The sequence below is a fragment of the Populus euphratica genome, unplaced genomic scaffold (genome assembly GCF_000495115.2).
Source record: "Populus euphratica unplaced genomic scaffold, PopEup_1.0 scaffold7.1, whole genome shotgun sequence".
In the NCBI taxonomy this organism is placed as follows: Eukaryota; Viridiplantae; Streptophyta; class Magnoliopsida; order Malpighiales; family Salicaceae; genus Populus; species Populus euphratica.
In genome coordinates, this window is record NW_011499871.1 from 1,221,209 (window position 1) to 1,240,160 (window position 18,952).

General features: G+C 30.5%; 2 protein-coding genes and 1 long non-coding RNA gene across 10 annotated transcripts in view; all 3 read right to left on the reverse strand.

Annotated features, from left to right (window-relative positions):
* LOC105127328 (nucleoside diphosphate kinase 4, chloroplastic) overlaps positions 1 to 758 on the reverse strand; it is a 2,976-nt gene extending 2,218 nt beyond the window's left edge. The window contains exons 1-2 of the mRNA XM_011028584.1: positions 586 to 758; positions 1 to 134 (exon numbers count right to left, since the gene is read on the reverse strand). Of these exons, the coding sequence (XP_011026886.1) occupies positions 1 to 134; positions 586 to 670 (219 nt within the window). The 5' untranslated portion in view covers positions 671 to 758. The remainder of the gene's footprint in view (positions 135 to 585) is intronic.
* Positions 759 to 7,601: 6,843 nt separating this feature from the next.
* On the reverse strand, positions 7,602 to 11,160 carry LOC105127329 (uncharacterized). 6 transcript variants are annotated; one of them, XR_842602.1, is made up of 9 exons: positions 11,013 to 11,160; positions 10,809 to 10,920; positions 10,639 to 10,721; positions 10,106 to 10,169; positions 9,879 to 9,996; positions 9,274 to 9,428; positions 8,428 to 8,531; positions 8,202 to 8,272; positions 7,602 to 7,983 (listed from the first exon to the last, which is right to left on the reverse strand). XR_842602.1 is itself a non-coding variant. In XM_011028588.1 (8 exons), exons 1-7 carry the CDS (start codon positions 11,135 to 11,137, stop codon positions 8,454 to 8,456), a joined length of 735 nt encoding a protein of 244 aa, XP_011026890.1. In that variant the 5' UTR covers positions 11,138 to 11,160; the 3' UTR covers positions 7,602 to 7,983; positions 8,428 to 8,453. The 6 variants fall into 6 exon arrangements, 3 of the variants coding, with proteins under 3 accessions (XP_011026890.1, XP_011026889.1, XP_011026888.1); XR_842603.1 differs by having other exon boundaries at positions 7,602 to 8,086; XM_011028588.1 differs by lacking the exon at positions 8,202 to 8,272.
* Positions 11,161 to 15,994: 4,834 nt separating this feature from the next.
* Positions 15,995 to 18,946, reverse strand: LOC105127331 (uncharacterized). 3 transcript variants are annotated; one of them, XR_842606.1, is made up of 4 exons: positions 18,831 to 18,946; positions 18,600 to 18,704; positions 17,312 to 17,812; positions 15,995 to 17,219 (listed from the first exon to the last, which is right to left on the reverse strand). It is a non-coding gene; the product is annotated as an uncharacterized LOC105127331 (long non-coding RNA). The 3 variants fall into 3 exon arrangements; XR_842607.1 differs by having other exon boundaries at positions 15,995 to 17,101; positions 17,175 to 17,219; positions 18,600 to 18,946; XR_842605.1 differs by having other exon boundaries at positions 18,600 to 18,946.
* Positions 18,947 to 18,952: the final 6 nt, after the last annotated feature.

Sequence of the window (18,952 nt, forward strand, 5' to 3'; positions counted from 1 at the left end):
AGCAGGAATTGCAAGAGCCCCAGAAATCCACTGCCTAGCCACATTTGAAGAACCAGTCCTTCCATAAGCCGAGGCTAGAAGAGGCAACTTTCCACCGAGTGAAACTGCCACCACTGCCGCTGCAGCTCTCCCTTCTACAAAGAGGAAAACTCAAAGTATTGAAGGGTCAATAAGAAAGCTTTGTGACTCAACTTAAATTGATCAAATACGACATATTTATATTGGAGGAAGAAAAAATATAAAGGAAAATGCAAGAAAAGATTCATCTTTAATTTATAAGTGTACCCAATCATGATGTATTTATCGGTAACAAACAAAGAGACAGAAATTCAAGCCGTAAGCACAATAGAACAGAAGTAACTACACAACATCAAACAATCTGAATATAAAAACCAAAATTATGACATAATAAAAAACGGAGAAGCAATCTAACTCATAAACCTCAAATGCACATCGAAATTAAAGCTCAATCAAATTAATAACACAATATTTTGGAGGACAGGCGAGAGCACATTAAAATCAGAGCTAAGAAAGATAGACAGTTACAAAAAAAAAAAGTACAAGAAGCAAGGAGTAACAAGGTACCAGAGTAGAAGCGAGAGGTTTTAGAAGCTGAAGAGAGAAGAGACCTGGCAGCTCTAGAAGCAGATCTGCAAATCTGAGAGCTCATTTTTCTTTTTTTGATAAGTTTAACAAAGAGAGATATGAGCTCAGCTTAATTCAGAGTGACAAGAGATAAGGCTTAAAAAGAGTGAGAGGAAGAGCGAGCTGTTATATAAGACAAGTCAAACCCTCCCCGAACTGTAGGGGGGGAGGATCCGTCGACATGTATTGATTTGATTAACAAACGGTTAGGATTCTCAGAATATTGATTTTTAAAAAAAAATTAACACGGTAAATTAAAAATATGGTGAAATAATTTGAGAAACGCAATATTTATATTATTTCTATTCCTGTGAATAGCAATTTCTAAAAAAAATTATTAAATAAGCAAGATAGATGAGTTTTTATTAAATATATTATTAAAATGGTGAGTTTTTATTAAAAAATATTAAATACACTAAAACCTCAATAAACTAGGATGAAAAAAACCTTTAAGCACTAGAATTTTAAAAACCATGCCTCATGAACATTAAAAAAAATAAAGAAAAGGAGTTTTTATTTTTTAAAAGTAAATTTAAATCTTATTTTTCTAAATCAAGATGCCAAGATATTTTTTCAATACGCAAGAATCTCCTAGCAAGCTAATTAAAATAACTCATCAAGTTTAAATTCTAGTCAGCATGATATAAAATAATAAAATTTAAAAAAATCAGTAAATAGAATAGAAATATTTAAAAGACCAAGAAAGAAATAAATATTCTTCCACTCCATAATATATAGATTGCAAAATGAGATGATGGGTGCAAACTGCAAACAGTAAGTACCAATAAAGGGCGTTCGATGTAGAATCTGACAGCATGATTGCGATTTTTCTTAGGTTCATGATTGGCTATGGAGACTCCTCCAATTCAAAACTTGCTGGCTGTTACTGTGTGTGCCCAGTCAGCTGAGCTGTCCCCTGCCTAGCTAGCAAAGGGAAAAAGAAGACGAAGAAAATAGTGCCTATCCATAGTAACGATTGTGCGATTATTTCGTTGTATCATATGATTTTTCACTTGAGTGAAAACAGTACAAAACAAGTGAAAATGAGATAATAAAACTTAATTAAGAGCTGGCGTCGCGAGCAACAAAACATGACTACTTGGTTGAAAATTATTGCCATTGATGGGATATACTTGATGGAATTATTAGATAATGATTGTTTTTAAAAATAATTTTTTTTATTTTTTAAATTTATTTTTGAATTAAAACAATTCAAAAAATAATTTTAATAAAAAAATTAATTTTTTGTAGACCTCCCCCACTCTAAAACGGGATCAAAATTTGCATTTTAATTTCCACCAATTTGCAATGCACTACGGTTCTATTATTCACAAGTAACGTTACGGGGAAACCCCCATGTGGATTCTCTCGTGTTTCTAAAAAAAACATAACCGTCATATGTCCTAAGTTTACATGTGGCCCAGCACGTGCTAGCACATTTTTCCAGCCATCTGCGTTTACTATTCAATTTTTTTTATTTCATTATTTTTTCTTATCGCATTTTATGATTGGATTCTTTATAAATAAAATTATTTTAAATAATGTTCAGTGTCCATTTACTTTTGATGAATTTTTAAAATTTTATTTTTTAATATTTGTTTGATTTAAAATTAAATTTTTTATTTTTTATTTTTTATAAAGTTATCTTGATTTTATTATATAGGTTTTGAATTTAACAAAATAACTTGGATTATCTCGAGTTATTTGTTTATATATTTTAAATACATTCTTCAACGTTGAATTTGCTTGTCTCAGGTCGTGGGTTAACTCAAATTTTTTATTATTATTTTAATTGATTTTTTTAAAAAATTTCATTCTTAAATATTTGGATGATTATAAATTATATCTTTTTTTTAACGAGATTATCATGATTTCATTATCCACATTATCCATTTGAATTGAGTTTTTTTAATTAATATTTTTTAAATTTTAGTTTTTAATATTTAATTGATTGGAAAAGAAAAGCAATGACAATAATATAGGAGACATATAATATGAATATTAAGAAATGTTGTTCTAGATCATGAGGTAAGTATAATTTGATATAAATTTTTTTAAAAAAACCATAAAATTATTTTTTAAAATGTCAAACAATGATATCATAAAAAAAATAAAACAAAAAAGTATGCCAACCCCTGTTCTAATGCAATCCCTCCGTTTCTTAGTAATATATCTTGTTAACAAAAATATATAGATTTACAAGCTACGTTACTTACTTGATGAAAACTAAAAGCCACTAGAATAAATATAAAAAGTATTTTGAATAAATTGAAATAAGAATAAAAATAAATATTTTTTATTTTAAACCATTTCATCTTGTTAATGCGCTCCCGCTCCTTTTATTGATTTTTTTTACTAGAATAATTATTTTCAAATAACATTTTATTAAAATTATAAAAGCAATATCAGAAAAAATTTGATATCAGGGTGTTAGAAGGAAAAATAGTAATATAATGCTCACACATTGAGATAGGGAACTCTTTGAAATCAATTTTTGTAATTAGTTATATCATAAAAAAAAAATACATTCACAGTAATGACAACAAATAAAAATACGGTGAAAAAATATATTTTTTCTAGAAACATTCTTTTCTAATCAAAGTAGTTTTAAAAATTTTAAACAATTTTTTTTTTATAATAAGCATAGTTCATTGAATAAAATACAACAACAATCTAGAAACAAAAATATAAAATAACTAAAATGATTTGAATTTCATTTTCATAAAATGTTTATGATCATAAATATAAAAGAGAGAGAGAGACAGAGACTACATGGTAAGTTCACATGTAAAAATTAATGAGATTATTGCTGATATTATAAAAAAACTAGAATATTTTTTGAAAATAAATATTAAATTGAATGATATCTAATAAAATAATATCTTAAATATGGTTTTATTTATTAAATTATAATTAATTTTTATTGAATTTAAGGAAAAAAAAAAAGAAAACAAACATAAAGGGATGCACAAAAATAGCCTTCGGTAATATTATAAAGAAAGTCAGAATATTATTTGAAATCAAATCTAAAATCCAATGTTATTTAATGTAATGATATCCAAAATATAACTTTATTTATTTTATTTTAATAAATCTTAATTCAGATTTAACAAAAAAATATAAAAAACAAATGTTCTCGCAAAAGGGATTTAGACGACTGGGCTTGAGTGGGTTAACTTTTAGCTTAAAACATAGAAAGCAGGAACAGGCCTGCGTGGCTGATCTTTTTTTTTTTTTTGGTTAAATCAGATAGATAACATGTGTTATATACTTGTTCAATTTTTTTTTTTATTTTTTTTTATTTACGTGGGGTGTTCGGGCCAGCTTACGCGCACCACGACTAATCCCCACGGCCCACTGAACATCCTGCAAGCCCAGTGAGTAGGTAAGACACCGCGGGGATGACAGACGTGCATGGTGAGGTTCGAACCCAGGTGCGGAGGAAGGAGACAAACTCCTCCCACCGCTAGGCCAGAACCAATTTTGATTCATGGAGAGATGGTTAAAAACTTGAGCTTCATGATTTTTGGATTTAAAAACCCAGCAGTGAACACCCTTATAATACTAGCAAACCATTTTAAAATTTTATAAATCAATTAAAAAAGCATAAAATTAAACTAGATTTTTTTTTATTAACCCTTATCTAGTTTTTTTTGGCAATATGGAAGCTTAAAACACATCAATGGTATTCATTTCATAAAAACAAACATATCAACACTAAATTCAACCTTTTCATTCTTGAAATTTATCCAATTAATTATTTTCTCTTTCTTTCATCATTTTCTAAAGACTTTCTCTTTAAAAAAAAAATCAAGGACTAAAATACAGAATAAATGAAGTCATGGATATACATGCTAAAATTATAATAAACATGGATAAAAAATATAAAAACACTTTAGGAGCCAGAATTTTTAAAATGCATCCCGTGAACATTGAAAAGGTAAAGAAAAAAGGCTTTTTATTTTTTATTTTTTTAGCAACAAATTTAAATTTTATTTTTTCAAATCAAATATTAACCTAATGACAAAATATTTTTTTAATATCCAAGAACCTTGTAGCAAGCTAATTAAAATAAATTATCAAATCTAAATTCTAGTCAACTAAATATAAAATAATAAAATTAAAAAAATTAATGAATAAAATAGAAAATATTTAAAGAACCAAGAAAGAAAAAATAATTATTCTCCGAATTCATGATACATAGATTGCAAAATTAATGAGATGATGGGTGCAAACTGCAAACAACAAGTACCATAAAGAAATTATTTATTAGATTGTTTAGTAGTAAAATCTTGAGATTCAAGTGGTTTTTTTTCTTGTGCTTCTAAGTTTGAGTCCTGTAATTATTAATATAATTATCATTAAAACATTACATCATTTTTAATATAAAAATTTATAAAATTAATTAAGCAACATATAAACTAATTCAAATAATTAAGTTTATAATAATAATAAAAAATTTACCAATCATGAACGCCCGATGCAGAATCACATCCCATTTTGAGAAGAAGAAGAAGAAAAGAGTGACTATCCATCCACAACCAATCAATAACTATAATACTCCTCGGAGAAATCACATCCCATTTTGAGAACACAAGTTGCGCGATTATTTCGTTGTATCATATGATTTTTCACTTGAGTGAAAAACAATACAAGTTGAAAATGAGATAATACAACTTAATTAAGAGCTAGTCACGAGCAACAAAACATGACTACTCCGTTGAAAATTATTGCTATTAATGGGTTATAGTTTATATTTTTTATTAAAAAATATATTAAAATATTTTTTAATTTTTTTAAATTTGCTTCTAATATTAGCACGAAAACAATTTAAAAAAATTAAAAAATTAAAAATTTTCAAACCTCCATTTACACCCTCACTCTAAAACGGGATAAAAATTTGCATTTTAATTTCCACCCATTTGCAATGCATTACGGCTCTGTTATTCACAAGTAACCCATTTGGATTCTCTCGTGTTTCTAAAGAACATAACCGTTATATGCCCTCAGTTTGTATGCGGGCCAGCAGGTGCTAGCACATTTTTCCAGCCCATGTGCGTTTACTATTCAATTTTTATTTATCTCATTATTTTTTTCTTTCGCATTTTATGATTGGGTTCTCTTTATATAAATTTATTTTAAATGATGTTTAAATAACTATCTAATTTTTATTGATTTTTTTATTTTTTTAATCTTATCCTTCAATATTTGATTGATTTAAAATTATATTTTATAATTTTTATATTTTTATTTTGTTTTATATAAAATTATTTTAGTCTTATTATCTAGATTTTAAATTTAATAAATTAACCTTAATTGTCTCAAGTTATATATATATATATATATCCTTCAGTATTGGATTTGCTTATTTTGGATGGTGGGCTAACTTAAGTTTTTTTAATTGAATGTTTTTGTCAATTTCATTATGAAGCCTTTGATTGGTTAGAAATTAGATTTTGTTTCCATGAGATTGTCATGATCTTATTACCTAGATCATGAATTTAATATGTTAATATAAGTTAACTTGAGTTTTTTATATTTTTCTAATTGATTCTTTTTTTAATTTTATTTTTCAATATTTAATTGATTGAAAAAAAAATGATGACAATAACACGAGGAAAAAACCTTTATCTAAGAGCGAAAAGATAATGTTGTTTAATTTTTAGCTAGACAAGGAATGATGAGATAGGGTAAAAAAAATTGATATGAGCCAACTTTAGCCAACATGGTGGACATATAATTTGAACATTAAGGGGCGAGCTTATACGGATTAATTTAATAAACTTATATTCCAGGTCATGAGGTCAGGATAGTTCAATAAAAAATTTTTTTTAAAAAAAGCACAAAGTCATTATTTTTAAATGTCAAACGTAAATAAGAAAAAAAAAATATCAATCCTATTAATTTTTTAAACTTGTGATCCAGGTCTATCATACCAGAAGCATTACACATGAAAAGATTATAAAACTGAATTCTTAGAAATTGAAACGTTGAAGGATGAAATACAAAAATTATACAAAAAAATTCAAAATAAAAAATAACAATTAAAAAAATAAGGGTTAAAATCAAATAAAAAATAAATTAAAGGGCAACAACAAATTTACAATTTAACTCTCAAATTGAAAAAAATAAAAACATTAAAAAAAGGATTAAAATAAAAAAAATACACCATTAACTCAGATTAAAAAATAAAATTAAAAACAATAATTATTTTTACAAAATGATCAAGAAAAAAGATAATATACAGGAAAATCGCCACTTTTTTTAGTCTATACTATAATGTCATGGTAAACCCCATTTAGATTCTCTATATTTCTAAAAATAAATAAATAACTGTTATATTTGAAATCTTAATTAAATTCTGAACTTTTATCCATTTTATTAAAAGAAACCTGTTCGGTTTTAATTTAATGATTTGGATTAGGTGTGATAATACAATATAAAAAAAAAAATTAAAGCAGCTCAATTGGGCCTTTAAACTATGTCAGGTTGAATCTCCCAGCCTGACCAAGCTACTTTGAGCCAATTTGCAATAGCCTATAAGGATAGCTAGACTCATCTATTTACTATTTCAATAAATAGTTTTATTTCGTCATCTTCAATGAATAAAATATTTCAGGCTATTCCATGAAACGCAACAGTGAATATTATTTCAGGCGTATTCTTGAACAATACTATTTTAGGCTTATCCTTGAATAGTAATGTTATCTCAAGCTTATCTGTAAAACTCATCTACAAATAATATTTTTCAGCTTCATCTATAAATAGTATATATCAAAAGCCTCACCTCACTTTCTCTCCCCTCTCCCTCCTCTTATTTTTCAAGCTACCACCACATCTAGCTCTACAAGTTATGGCTTTAACAAGAGTTACTACAATGGAAAATTTCACCTTTCATGATGAGTTGCTCCAAACCTTTTCTAGATATTTTTCAAGGTAAATTATATATTCTCAAGTTGAAGAAGAGAGAGAAAGAATGGTTTTATCTCAACAACACTAGAAGACACTCTACTAATCTATCTACATATAAAAAATACAACTCTCATCTTTTTGATTTTTATGCTTGTCACTTGAGCATAAGAAACTCGAATACTAACTTAAACCGAAGTATCTATAGAGATTTGTTTTGCAAGCATAATTCAGACTGGAACTCAGCAAGGGGAAATCCATTTATGTCTTGAGCTGGACATGTATGCTTGGTCGAAGGCAGAGAATTTGTAAGTTCTGCTTGCTTGGAGTCTTGGTAATTGGCAAGCCAAGAAGCTCAAAACCTGTGTCTTTTGGCCAGTCCTTAATGACATCTTACCGTAAGTGAAAAATGCTAAAACGGCAAACAAACTGTAACGAAATAAAATAAACTATAAGAAGATGATGTAACCATGTATATTTTACTTTATGGGAGAGACAACAGCCTAACAGGTCACCTTTGATCTGCTTTGATCTAGTGCAAGCAAAAGAACAAAATGATCTACACTGGGAACTAACGATAACAGTGCATCCAAAAGAAGAAGGGCACTTTGTAACATGCCAAAATGGATAGAACAAGGACCATTTACCATTCATATAGGATGAAGAGCTCAAAGGTATAACAACACGCAAGAATGGTAACTTCATGTTAAATTTAATTCTGTCAAGAATGAGAGGTACAACATTAACTACAACTCAAATAAAGTATATCAATTGTTCTGTACAGAAACACAATGAATGAGTTAGAGATATCATAACCAAACTGATATTCATATATCTAAAGCTTACAGTTAAATTTTGAAATGTACAGCTTACTGTTAAAAACATGCAGATTTTACACATCACTGGAACCATGAGGGAGCTTTTGTCTCAGAAAACAACTTGATGTCAGTTTGCAATGCCTTTAGCCATGAATCAACCTGAGGCAGGAGGAGGGAAGGGCATGAAAATCAAATCACAACTTAATGATAATTATAAAAATTAAAAAAGAAAGAAGCTCTCTTAAAATTTAAAAGTTGGGCATTAGAGTGGAAAGAGATGGTTTCAGACACGAACTAAAGATAATCCCAACAAAACAACTTCAACAAGTTCTCACAAACAATCATCCAAATGTTGTTCATTTGAAGCTGTGGACTATTTGAGGTCATTTGATGCTCTGGAAATATCAAAGCACCTTCAGGTGCACACTTTTTAAATGACAACTACGGGCATATGATTGACACACAACGCACAGTAACAACAACAAACAGAAGCAGGCCACTCAACTGCAGGCCATTCATATTCTGTACTGCCTCCCTAAAATTGTTTAGTACTCAATCATCAAACAAGTAAGACATGACATGACATCAAATAAAATGCCATCATGGTGGTATCAATAGAAGGTTCGTACGCAGACAAAGATTCAAGTTTGCTGCAATCACCCCCCATCAATCAAACAGAGGGCAATACCAAAATATTGCACAAAAAGTTGTAGGTCAAGCAACAACTTGTACCATTTGCGCCCCCCCCCCCCCACACACACACAGGTGATTGTGTGCATTATGCACCCACATTTGCGTATGCTTGTAAAATTATAGATTTAAATTAAGTAGAAACTAGAATACATTGGCAACTATCGACCACATTGAATACTGTAAAGTGTATGAAAAATACTGGAAGTACCTGTACTTCGGAAACACTTGAGCACTCATATCTCAGACCTTGACGAGTTAAGATATATGCGGAATACCATGTCTCATCAGGCTCCCGTGTAAAGCTTGGCAGAGAACCTACTTCAACAATATCGGCAAGTAGAGTGGAATCTTGAGGACTGAAATCTGCACAAGTGTCTTTCAATCAGCAAAGAAATTTGAATGTGGATTTGAGTAACAATATCAGATTGCAAACATAAATGAGATTTGAAATTCAAATAAATAAAAAGTAGCAGTGGCAGTGGCATCACCAACACAAGTGGAGCAGGTAAAATCTGGGAACTTCAAAATTTCTATAGAGCATACTATTCCTGGACGAAGGATGTCTCCTGTGCTCATTTATCATTCATTTATTGGCACAAAAAGAAAACACAACTGGATAGATAATTAGATCATGCATCAAGGCCATAGGGAGTGCAAGGGTGGGGATGGGTATTCTTCTGATAGCTGTCCTTCTTGATCATAATTGCAGATTTTGAGACATGAATCATCACAGGCACTCTACAAAACCACATATGGCTAAAAGCATGGTTGCACTACAAATGAAACAAGGGAGATAAGTAAAACATCTGTTACCTGTGGACAACAAATAGAAGAAGATGCATGGTCCATTAAGGACAACAAAGCGAGGAAGCCAATCATCCACATCAGTATCATCAAGTGGTGGCGGCTCCCCAGGTAGAGCTGTCCATCTCTGTAAAGGAGGGAGAACAGGAGGAAAAAACTGTTACTGCTAGGTGCACAAAAGATTGCAGTAAGAACTGAAAAGAAATTAACAAAAGCAATTTGGAGAAATCCACTACAGTTCGGATGTACAAATAACCAGAGAACCGAGCAGAGCGCAGAACTTCATCAACATGTTCCAACCTGCACAGACAAAAGAAGTTACTGTTGTTAAACAAAAGTCAGTTTTGCTTTAACCTAAAGCACAGTCAAAACTTATCAAAAATTAGAAACTAAGCATGCTGACTTTCATGTTTCTTTACATTGAGATAATAAAGAGTGGAATTATAAAACATGGTTCAGCACTTGACAGTATATAATAAAGTAGAGCAATAAAACATGCAAAACATGCAGTCCATCATGAGAGGAGCATGCGTACAAGTTCTTTTTATTGTCAAATCTTGAAACTGAAATTCTCAAACAAGGTGGAAGATTGAGGACAATATCTCGGACAATATTTAGCTTAAAACTAAATTTTAATTAGCGCTGAACCAGACTTTATCACTTGTGTGGGTTTAATTATGCTGGTCACTGCCAATTATACAAGTAAAGATTTGTTATTTGCTAGTAAAATATCCCATTAGTTTTAAATTCCAGGATCAAGTTTCCTTACTGAGCTTTCAAGTAAGCTTCCCTCTCTTCTAAATATGCAAGTTCTGATCGAAGTGATTCTAACTCTCTGACAGGTAACTCAACCTACAAATAAAAATGCAATGTGGTGATTAGGACCATATAAACCTCACAATAATCGACAAGCATGCTAGAAAGGATTGTTCCATAAACCTTTTTCTGATCATCGGTGCTAGAACCCCATGACAGCCTCTGTAGGTTAAACAAATTCAGCATGAATGCAGCACTTCTTAGTTTTCTTCCAGACCAGAAATGACTGTTTGAGCTATTCTAAATCAGAAAAAGAAACAAAATCAATACAAATTTCACCAGTCGTTCCCTTCTCCGTTTCCTTTTCTTCAAGGAAAAAGTAAGTACCTGGATGAATTATCAATTCTGGGCTGTTGGATAGATGAAGTTATGTTTTGAGGAGTGTCCTCACTGGAAGTTGATACTTGAAAGTGATCAGGGACTATATTCAACCTCCCACGACTATCATCCATGAGGCTATATGTTCACTTGAAGAAGATGGTACAAGCCCTAAAGCATGAAAAAACAGATCAAAATGAGAGATAATCCCACTTGAACAGACAATAAATTATAAAAAAATTCAGCACATAAAAACCAATCCCTCCAATCATTGCACAACTGAATACGCTTTAAAAGCTTAGACTATATATTGCCAAGGGGTAGTACATAAATTCTCACACAGGAAACTAAAAAACCACCAAAAAACTCGAAGGACAGACAAGTTTTATGACCAACGACTAAATTTTCAGCAAATCTAAAAATTAAATGAAGCATTCTTGCAATGGATGCATTCCAATGGAAATTTATAAAATAAATGCTATCCAAACAAACTAAACACAAAAATAGGCAATCCCATAAATTCTTCTCCATTAAACGCTTAGAAAGAAGCCTAATTAACATCAGATCAGCAATAAAAAAAAAGCTGTTGGGATTTTTCAGATAGCACAAAGCTCCACTGAGATCACAACAATTTCTACAATAAAATCAACAACTACCTCACACCATCAGATCAAAATGAAAAAAGCAACCAGCCCACCACCCATCATGTCAAACTCAAAGAATCTAATCAAATCTCATACAAAAAATTCTTTTGAAACAAAAACAGAACTTAGTTACACAACCATATAAAAAGGAAAGGAATTTCTTGATTGTCAAACAGATAAGATGATAATTTAAGTATAGATGATTAAAGACAAAGTGGCGTACTTTACTCACCGTATGTATGTCAATGTCTATTGTAGAAACTATAAAGAGACTTTTTTTGGTTTCTCTTTATTGTAGAGAGAGAAAGATTAGTGGAAGTTGTTGTTTTGTATTGTGCTTCTTCTTCCTTGAGTTCACGGAAAGTGGTTTGACCCCCCATCAAAGTATATATGCAACATCATGACTGGCGGGTATAGTAGTTTTCTAGTTGGGTGAACTTCATTTTTGTCCTTGTAATCTACCAAAATTCTACTTCAATCTCTATAGTTTGAAATTTATCAATACCAACCTTTTATGTTCCAGAAAGTTTCGATATTACCATTAAAAAGCCCCTTTTTATGAGGTTCTGGAGGTTTTTATTTTTTCAAGGGGTTTGAGAGAGAGAAAAAAATAAACAAAAATATGAACAGAAGTGAGCTTTTCTTAATAGTTGTTTGGTACTAAACGGGCAAGTTTGAAACTTCTTAAAAATTATAAGGGTGATATTGATAAATTTCAAAAAGTAGGAATAGAAGTTTAATATTGATGAATATAAGGACAAAAACATATGTGATAAACTATAAGGGTGGTATTATTTGATTGTTTTGATGTATTGTTATAAAAAATAAATTTAAAAAAAATAAAAAAAATATTATTTTAATATATTTATAAATATAAAATATTTTAAAAATTAATAATTTCTACAACACCAAATACTATTTTTATGCTAGGTATTATTGTCCATGGCCCAGGAATGTGGAAGGTTCGTGTGTCCTTCCCTCTTCTTGATTTTTTTTTTTTCCTTGAAAAGGAAATAACCTTCTATTTTCTGTACTTGTTACGCAAGCATTTAAGATCCAATGACCCTATGGATAAACATGATTTAAACAGCTGCGATAGAATAATATTATATGAAGGTTTCATATTTAGTTTGCTACTCTCTCTCTCTCTATTTTTTTCACACGGCAAAAAGTAGAGAGAACAAACTGTTCAGTTTGCTATGAGAATTTTGTGCACGAACATAAGTCTAAGATTTAAAATATTAAAAAACCTAATGCAGAAGGCGAAACAACTGTGCATAGTATAATAATAAAAGATTTAACATATATATATATATAATAAGTTTTGAATTCGATATGTATTTTTTATAAAAATTTAAAATAATTAAGATTTTATTTATTTATTTGAGTCCATAAAATATACTTTTCAAGAATAGATTTTCTCCTATCTTAAAAAAGCTAATTCTGTAAATAGATTATTGTATATTATCATAATAAAATTATTATTTTTAAATATATTAAATTTAATCCTTTAGGGATTTTTTGTTTTTTCTCTAGCTTAGTGATCAATAATTTTTTTTAAGAGTGTATATTTCTTTTTAAATTTTTTAATACAATAAAAATATTTTTTACTCTTATAATCAATAAATTTAGAATTGTTTATCAATGATTTTCTTAACTTTTCACCATCTCCCTGATAGTAAAAATATTTCTTCACTCTCGAGACCAAAAAAGTTGGTTACGGGATAAGAGTGTTTCAGGTTTTTTTATTTTTTATTTATAATAAAATAATATTTTTTACTCTAGAAAAGACAAAAAAAAAAAAGAACTTTATATTTGGGGATACTTTGACATTTTTTGCATGGATATTTTGTATAATTAAAAGGATAATGAGGGGTGTTTTTGTATTTTTCACATTTTATTCCACACGCACCAATTAGTGAGTGGAGTCTGTGTCATTCAGATGGCGCATGTAACGTATTTAGGTTGTCAAATCTAGCCATTTGTCGTCCTCCTGAATGTACAGTTGTGTCCTCTTTCACATGGTGTAACGCGTGTAGGTTTATAATAGTTGGATTACCACCGGTAATTAATTTTTTCTTTCTTTTCTCTTTCCTAACATCTAAAGTGCATAATTGCTTTTTTATTTGTTATTTTTCAATTTCAGTCCTCATTTTTTAAATTTCTTATTTCATCCTTATTCATTTTATAGAAGTTTTGTTTTTCATTTCAATCTTTATTTTTTTATTTTTTTTAATTTTGTTTTTATTCATTTTCTAGTTTTAGTCCTCCTATATCCATTCCTCTTTTTTTTTTTTGGTTTTTCAGAATTCATCCTCTTTGTTTTGATATTTGATTTTGGTTTTTTCTTTTTTGTTTGAGTTTTATTTGTTTATAATTTAGTTTTTCAATTCTAATTTGTGTATATTATGTTTTTCAATTTAATCCTTTTACTTTTGATTTTCTATTTTTTTCCTTTAACTCTTTTCTCAAAAATTTTACAAGTTTTAATTTTACCATTCAAATCAAATTTATGATTTTTTTTCAACAACAATAATATTTATTTTAGTTTGGTCCTTTTTTGTTGGATTTTCTATTTATTTCATTTTTTTCAAAGTTTTTATAATTTTTTATTTTATCATTCAAAACAAGTTTATAATTTTTTTTAATAATAATAGTGTTAGTGATAATAGTAATCATTTATTATAATAATTGTGGTGGTTATAATATCAATAATCATAGTGATAATGTGATATTAGTAATAATGATGATATATTAATAGTTAAAAGTTGTTATTATTATTATGATAATAGCAGCAACAACATTAACAACAACAACAATAATTATAGTTATCATAGTAATAATAATAATGATAAAAAAGATTAATAATAATATTAGTTATAATGATGGTGATAATAATTATAACAATAATATAAATAGTAATAATAATAGTGATGATAACAACAACAATAATAATGATAATGATAATGATCATGATAATAATATTAATAATAATTATAATTTTTTATTAATAATACCAGTAATGGTAGTAACTATAATGATAGTGACAATATTAATAATGATAATAATAATGATAAGAATAGTAATTATTATTATAATAATCATAATGATAATTCATCATTTAATATAATCATTCCATGTATGATATTCGACATTCTTTTTTATTTTTTTAAAATTTTATTTTTTAATATTAATTTTTAAAAATAAAAGAAGATCATCCAGATTTTTTTTTAAACCTATTAAATAAACTAATTTATGTTAAGTTAGCTCTTAAAATTTTATTATTTTACTTGAGTTTATAGTATTACAAAAAAATCTTTACACTCTTAATATTTTTTTTATATTTTTAAAAATATAATTTTGCCATGGTTGGACACGTGCAAATGAATTAGAATATTTATTATAATAGTAGTGTAATGATAATTTAAAACTTTTGAGCTGAGGTAAAGTAGTCTTTTCAAAATGATCTAATTATTTTTTTAAAATTGGATTAGATTAATCATTTTATTTTTTTCAACGTAAAATTACTAATTTATCCATAGAATAAAAAAATATATTACCTTTGCGGGGGTGTTTTGGACATTTCACCATAATAGTTAAATTACTTTAATGCCCTTAAAGCATCCTTTCCTCAGAAGTTGCTTTACTATTCCTCCTCTTAGTTCCAATGACATTGCTAATGCAGCAATTCTATCTGCTGGAACAAGGGAAGAATTACAGCAGAAATGTGATCAGAGATATCATGGAGCTATGCATCGTGACTTTGATACGACTAGACGGGATGTTTCAAGTTCTTCTTTTAAATGCAACTGCTAGGTTGACAAGCATGATCATTGGTTCAGGCAGGAAATTTGTGGAGCGGCCATGGCCACTTCCTTTGAAGGCTGGAGTACAAGGAAGCACAGAATCTGGTAGCATGTTTCTCAGACCAACCCAACAATTTCGAAGTTTTAGGCTGAATGAAAGATGAAATAAGAGAGGCTATTGCTATTCAAGACTTCAAGACAAACGGGGTAAGTTGTGGAAGACATAAATTTAATAGCAGTTATTTTAGAACATGACTTGTTCTGAATGGAAAAATGAATATTTTACGTTCTTTTTAACCTGCAACAACATCCTGTTCTCTTATTTGTGATTTAAGAAAGTCCTGCAATGCTTTGAACAAAATTGATTTGATGTTTCATTCATAGAACAATAACTTCACGCGTGGAAAGAAATTTGATGATTTTAAAAGAATTATTGCCGAAGGAAAGAATGATACAGTCTAACGAGGAACTTCTAAGATTATGGATCAGTTGCCATAGAAAAATAAAAAAGAGATTACAAATTGATCGAGCTCAAAAATAGAGGATTTTTCTGTCCATGACTAATCATCCTTACAAAGTGAAGATCAATAGATACAGCATACGGGTTTAGAAACTGCAGTTCCTTGACAACCATGAACATGACGCAGGCCACCCATCCTCCATACCAGTGGACGCTCCCCAACAAGGGTCACTGAGAAAATAATTGGAGCACAAGAATGTGTGCATTTCAATCCTCGTTACGCAGAAAATTGCTTCTGCGTGATAATTGGGCTGCGACAATGTCGAAATCTTTAAACTATAAAACTGGGTCGGTGGATCAAAACCAGGGAAGCATGCTTCACGGCGCGGAAACAGAAAGCATGGCAGGGCGGCAAGCAAACATAGAAATAAAGTGAAAGAAGAGCAACATGTGTCATTTCCATAATAAAATGAACGAACTGTGAAAAATAACAATATTCTCAATGTGGACTTTCAGGAGAAAGACACACCTGGCTTAAATTTAATAACCAGACTCAACTGACACAGACATTACTCTCTTATTTGCCACATAAGATTTATCTGAAAAAAGTAAGTCAACACACTTGGTGCCGTCCGATTCTAATTCTGCAGTACCACTAAGAGAATGATTATCACTGGATTTGTTAGAATTGATGAGTGACGTAGCTGCTTAGCACGATAGGTTCTCGATAGTAGAGACCTCGTCAGCAGAGAACCTTTACAAGCACCCATCTCTACTGCGTGGGAGGTTGTACTTGGTTCCTCTGGGACTTCCAAACTACTCGCAGGAATTGGTTCATCTTCCTAAAAAACTATAGCAAAAGGAACTTCCACTTCCTGCATGGAAATTGGTATCACTGATTTCACCCGAGAACTTCGAACTGCCCCTAGTGAGTCATGCCCATAAGAAATTGGGACAGCCTTCCTTGAGTTATCCTGGTTAGGAAGTGAAAAGGTTTTTGCCCTTTTCTCTTGATTTGAGAGTGGAACAAACTCCAGGTTCTCCACACCACACAACGGTGCCTTTTCTTTGTTAACCAGAAAGGAAAGGAGTGTAGCCCGCATTTCTTGTAAAAGAACATCGCCTTCTACAGGTTATTCATCTTTAGATGATAAAAAAGTTGGAGCACTATCTAAGCAATACCCAGAACTGCAAGTCACCATGAAAAGCATTAAGAAACATGGAAAATTCCAAAATGGAAGTTTCTCAAGTGCTAAATTACCTAAGGTATCATCTGTGAGCCCTTGGATGCATAAAGAATACTAACCTAAATACAAGCAGAAACATAGTGAAATATCATATATTATCATTATCCGGAACTAATCACGAATTATATACCATTCTGGACATGTGGATTACCTTGAAAACAGAATCATTTATGGCACTAGCAAAGGAAGCATGAGAACCATTGTTAGAGATCTTCAATCCGGCTTTTATGAAACTACGGGAAAAAAATGAGATGAACTATTTAAGTTAACAGTTCAAAAAGAAAAGTGACATTGGACTCTCGAAATTCAATGGTGAATCTGAGAACTCTGCATAGTGAGAGGGAGAGGGGTATGAAGAATGTGATGGAGACTTGTCAAGCTTGGTGGCTGAGATTGTTGACAGAGAAGATTATATCGAGACCTCTGCTTCAGAGAATCGCCGGAGAGCTACACCGATGTTTCTAAGAGAGTTAATGTAAGAAACATGAGCTGCTGCAAGATGGTACCTCGAATCGATTGCTTGCTTTATGAATTGCCTCTGTTCCTGGCGTAGAGCTAAAGGTTCAGTTTTGTCTACTTCGGAGCTCTCAGAACCCATTTTTGAGTCAAAATATTAAGACAAGGTTCATAAAATTAACTCCATTTCTCAAGCCTGTCAACATAAAATTCTTCAAATGAGGCAATGGCTTCCACAAAAACCAAACTTTGCACTGGAAATTTAACAGTACCTAAAAAACCCCACTTGGAGAAATCCAAGAAGGTAAGGAAATGAAAGAAACAAAGAGAATATGAAAAAGCCAAAACCTTACACCTCAAAACCACACACCTTGGTCAAGAAACAGAACAGACTTTTCCAAGCCACAAGAACATAAAAGGGTTTTTTCTCCACAGTTATTTCCCTCATTCGCTCAAAACCACACTTATTTCCAGAGCGATCACTTGACCGATTTCCCTCTCTATATTTTTCTTCCAAACATCTCTTCTCCCTTCCATCATCCTCTCTTTGCCTCCTACCCTTATTCCTAAAGTCCCTATCAACAATGTCCCTGTCCTTTAGCCCAACAATTTTCATTCTTGGCACGTTTACACCCCGATAACACTCGCCCTATTGTCATCAGTCATCACCCTTTCTATCATCTAAACATTTACTGCCCTTCGTCAATAAAAAATTAACAAAGACCACGACCCACCTTTCTTTTTCGTTAATACAATAATTAACTAGACAATTAGCAACTTAGTATCTCTCGCTAATTATCATGAAGAGAATCATTGTGTCTTGAATTTGAACAAATAAAAAGAAACCCATCTTTGCAATTCCATAAGAGTTAAAAGATCAGTAAAAAAAGAGGGTTCATGTAAAATATAAAAAATATCCAGCATAAATAGCACTCCAAAAATTACAATTAGCAGTGAAAAATTATTTTAGCTACCTTACTTACCCTCACATCACTGCTTCCTTTGAGGGGTCGTTCCTGCATCATCTCTTGTCTTTGTCTCTCCCCTTCACGTCCTTATCGTCTCGAGAAGAGATAGCTGTTTCGTTTCTAGCAAAGAGAAATCGTTGAATTTGTAATGGAGGGGAGAGTGGCAGTTGTGTAAAAGTGAAATGGAGGGAAATTGATTTTGTTTTGCTTTTCAATTAAAATAATAGTAAAAGTAAGACATTACACCTTCGAGTTTCCAAGCCTTAGGCCCAGCCTCAAGCAGTTCTGGTGCTCCAACATGGGCTTTCCCTATAAGTTCCCTCTAATTATTGGGCCCAATAAAAAATAATAATAAGAATTAAGAAAAG

What these genes read in the sequence shown, in the direction of transcription:
- LOC105127329 (XM_011028588.1), bottom strand. Translation starts at nt 11,137, where the DNA reads ATGGATGATAGTCGTGGGAGGTTGAATATAGTCCCTGATCACTTTCAA. An exon ending in GCACCGATGATCAGAAAAAG is followed by an intron (nt 10,722 to 10,808) that starts GTTTATGGAACA and finishes TTTTATTTGTAG; the next exon opens with GTTGAGTTACCTGTCAGAGA. An exon ending in CAAGTGTTTCCGAAGTACAG is followed by an intron (nt 8,532 to 9,273) that starts GTACTTCCAGTA and finishes CTCCTGCCTCAG; the next exon opens with GTTGATTCATGGCTAAAGGC.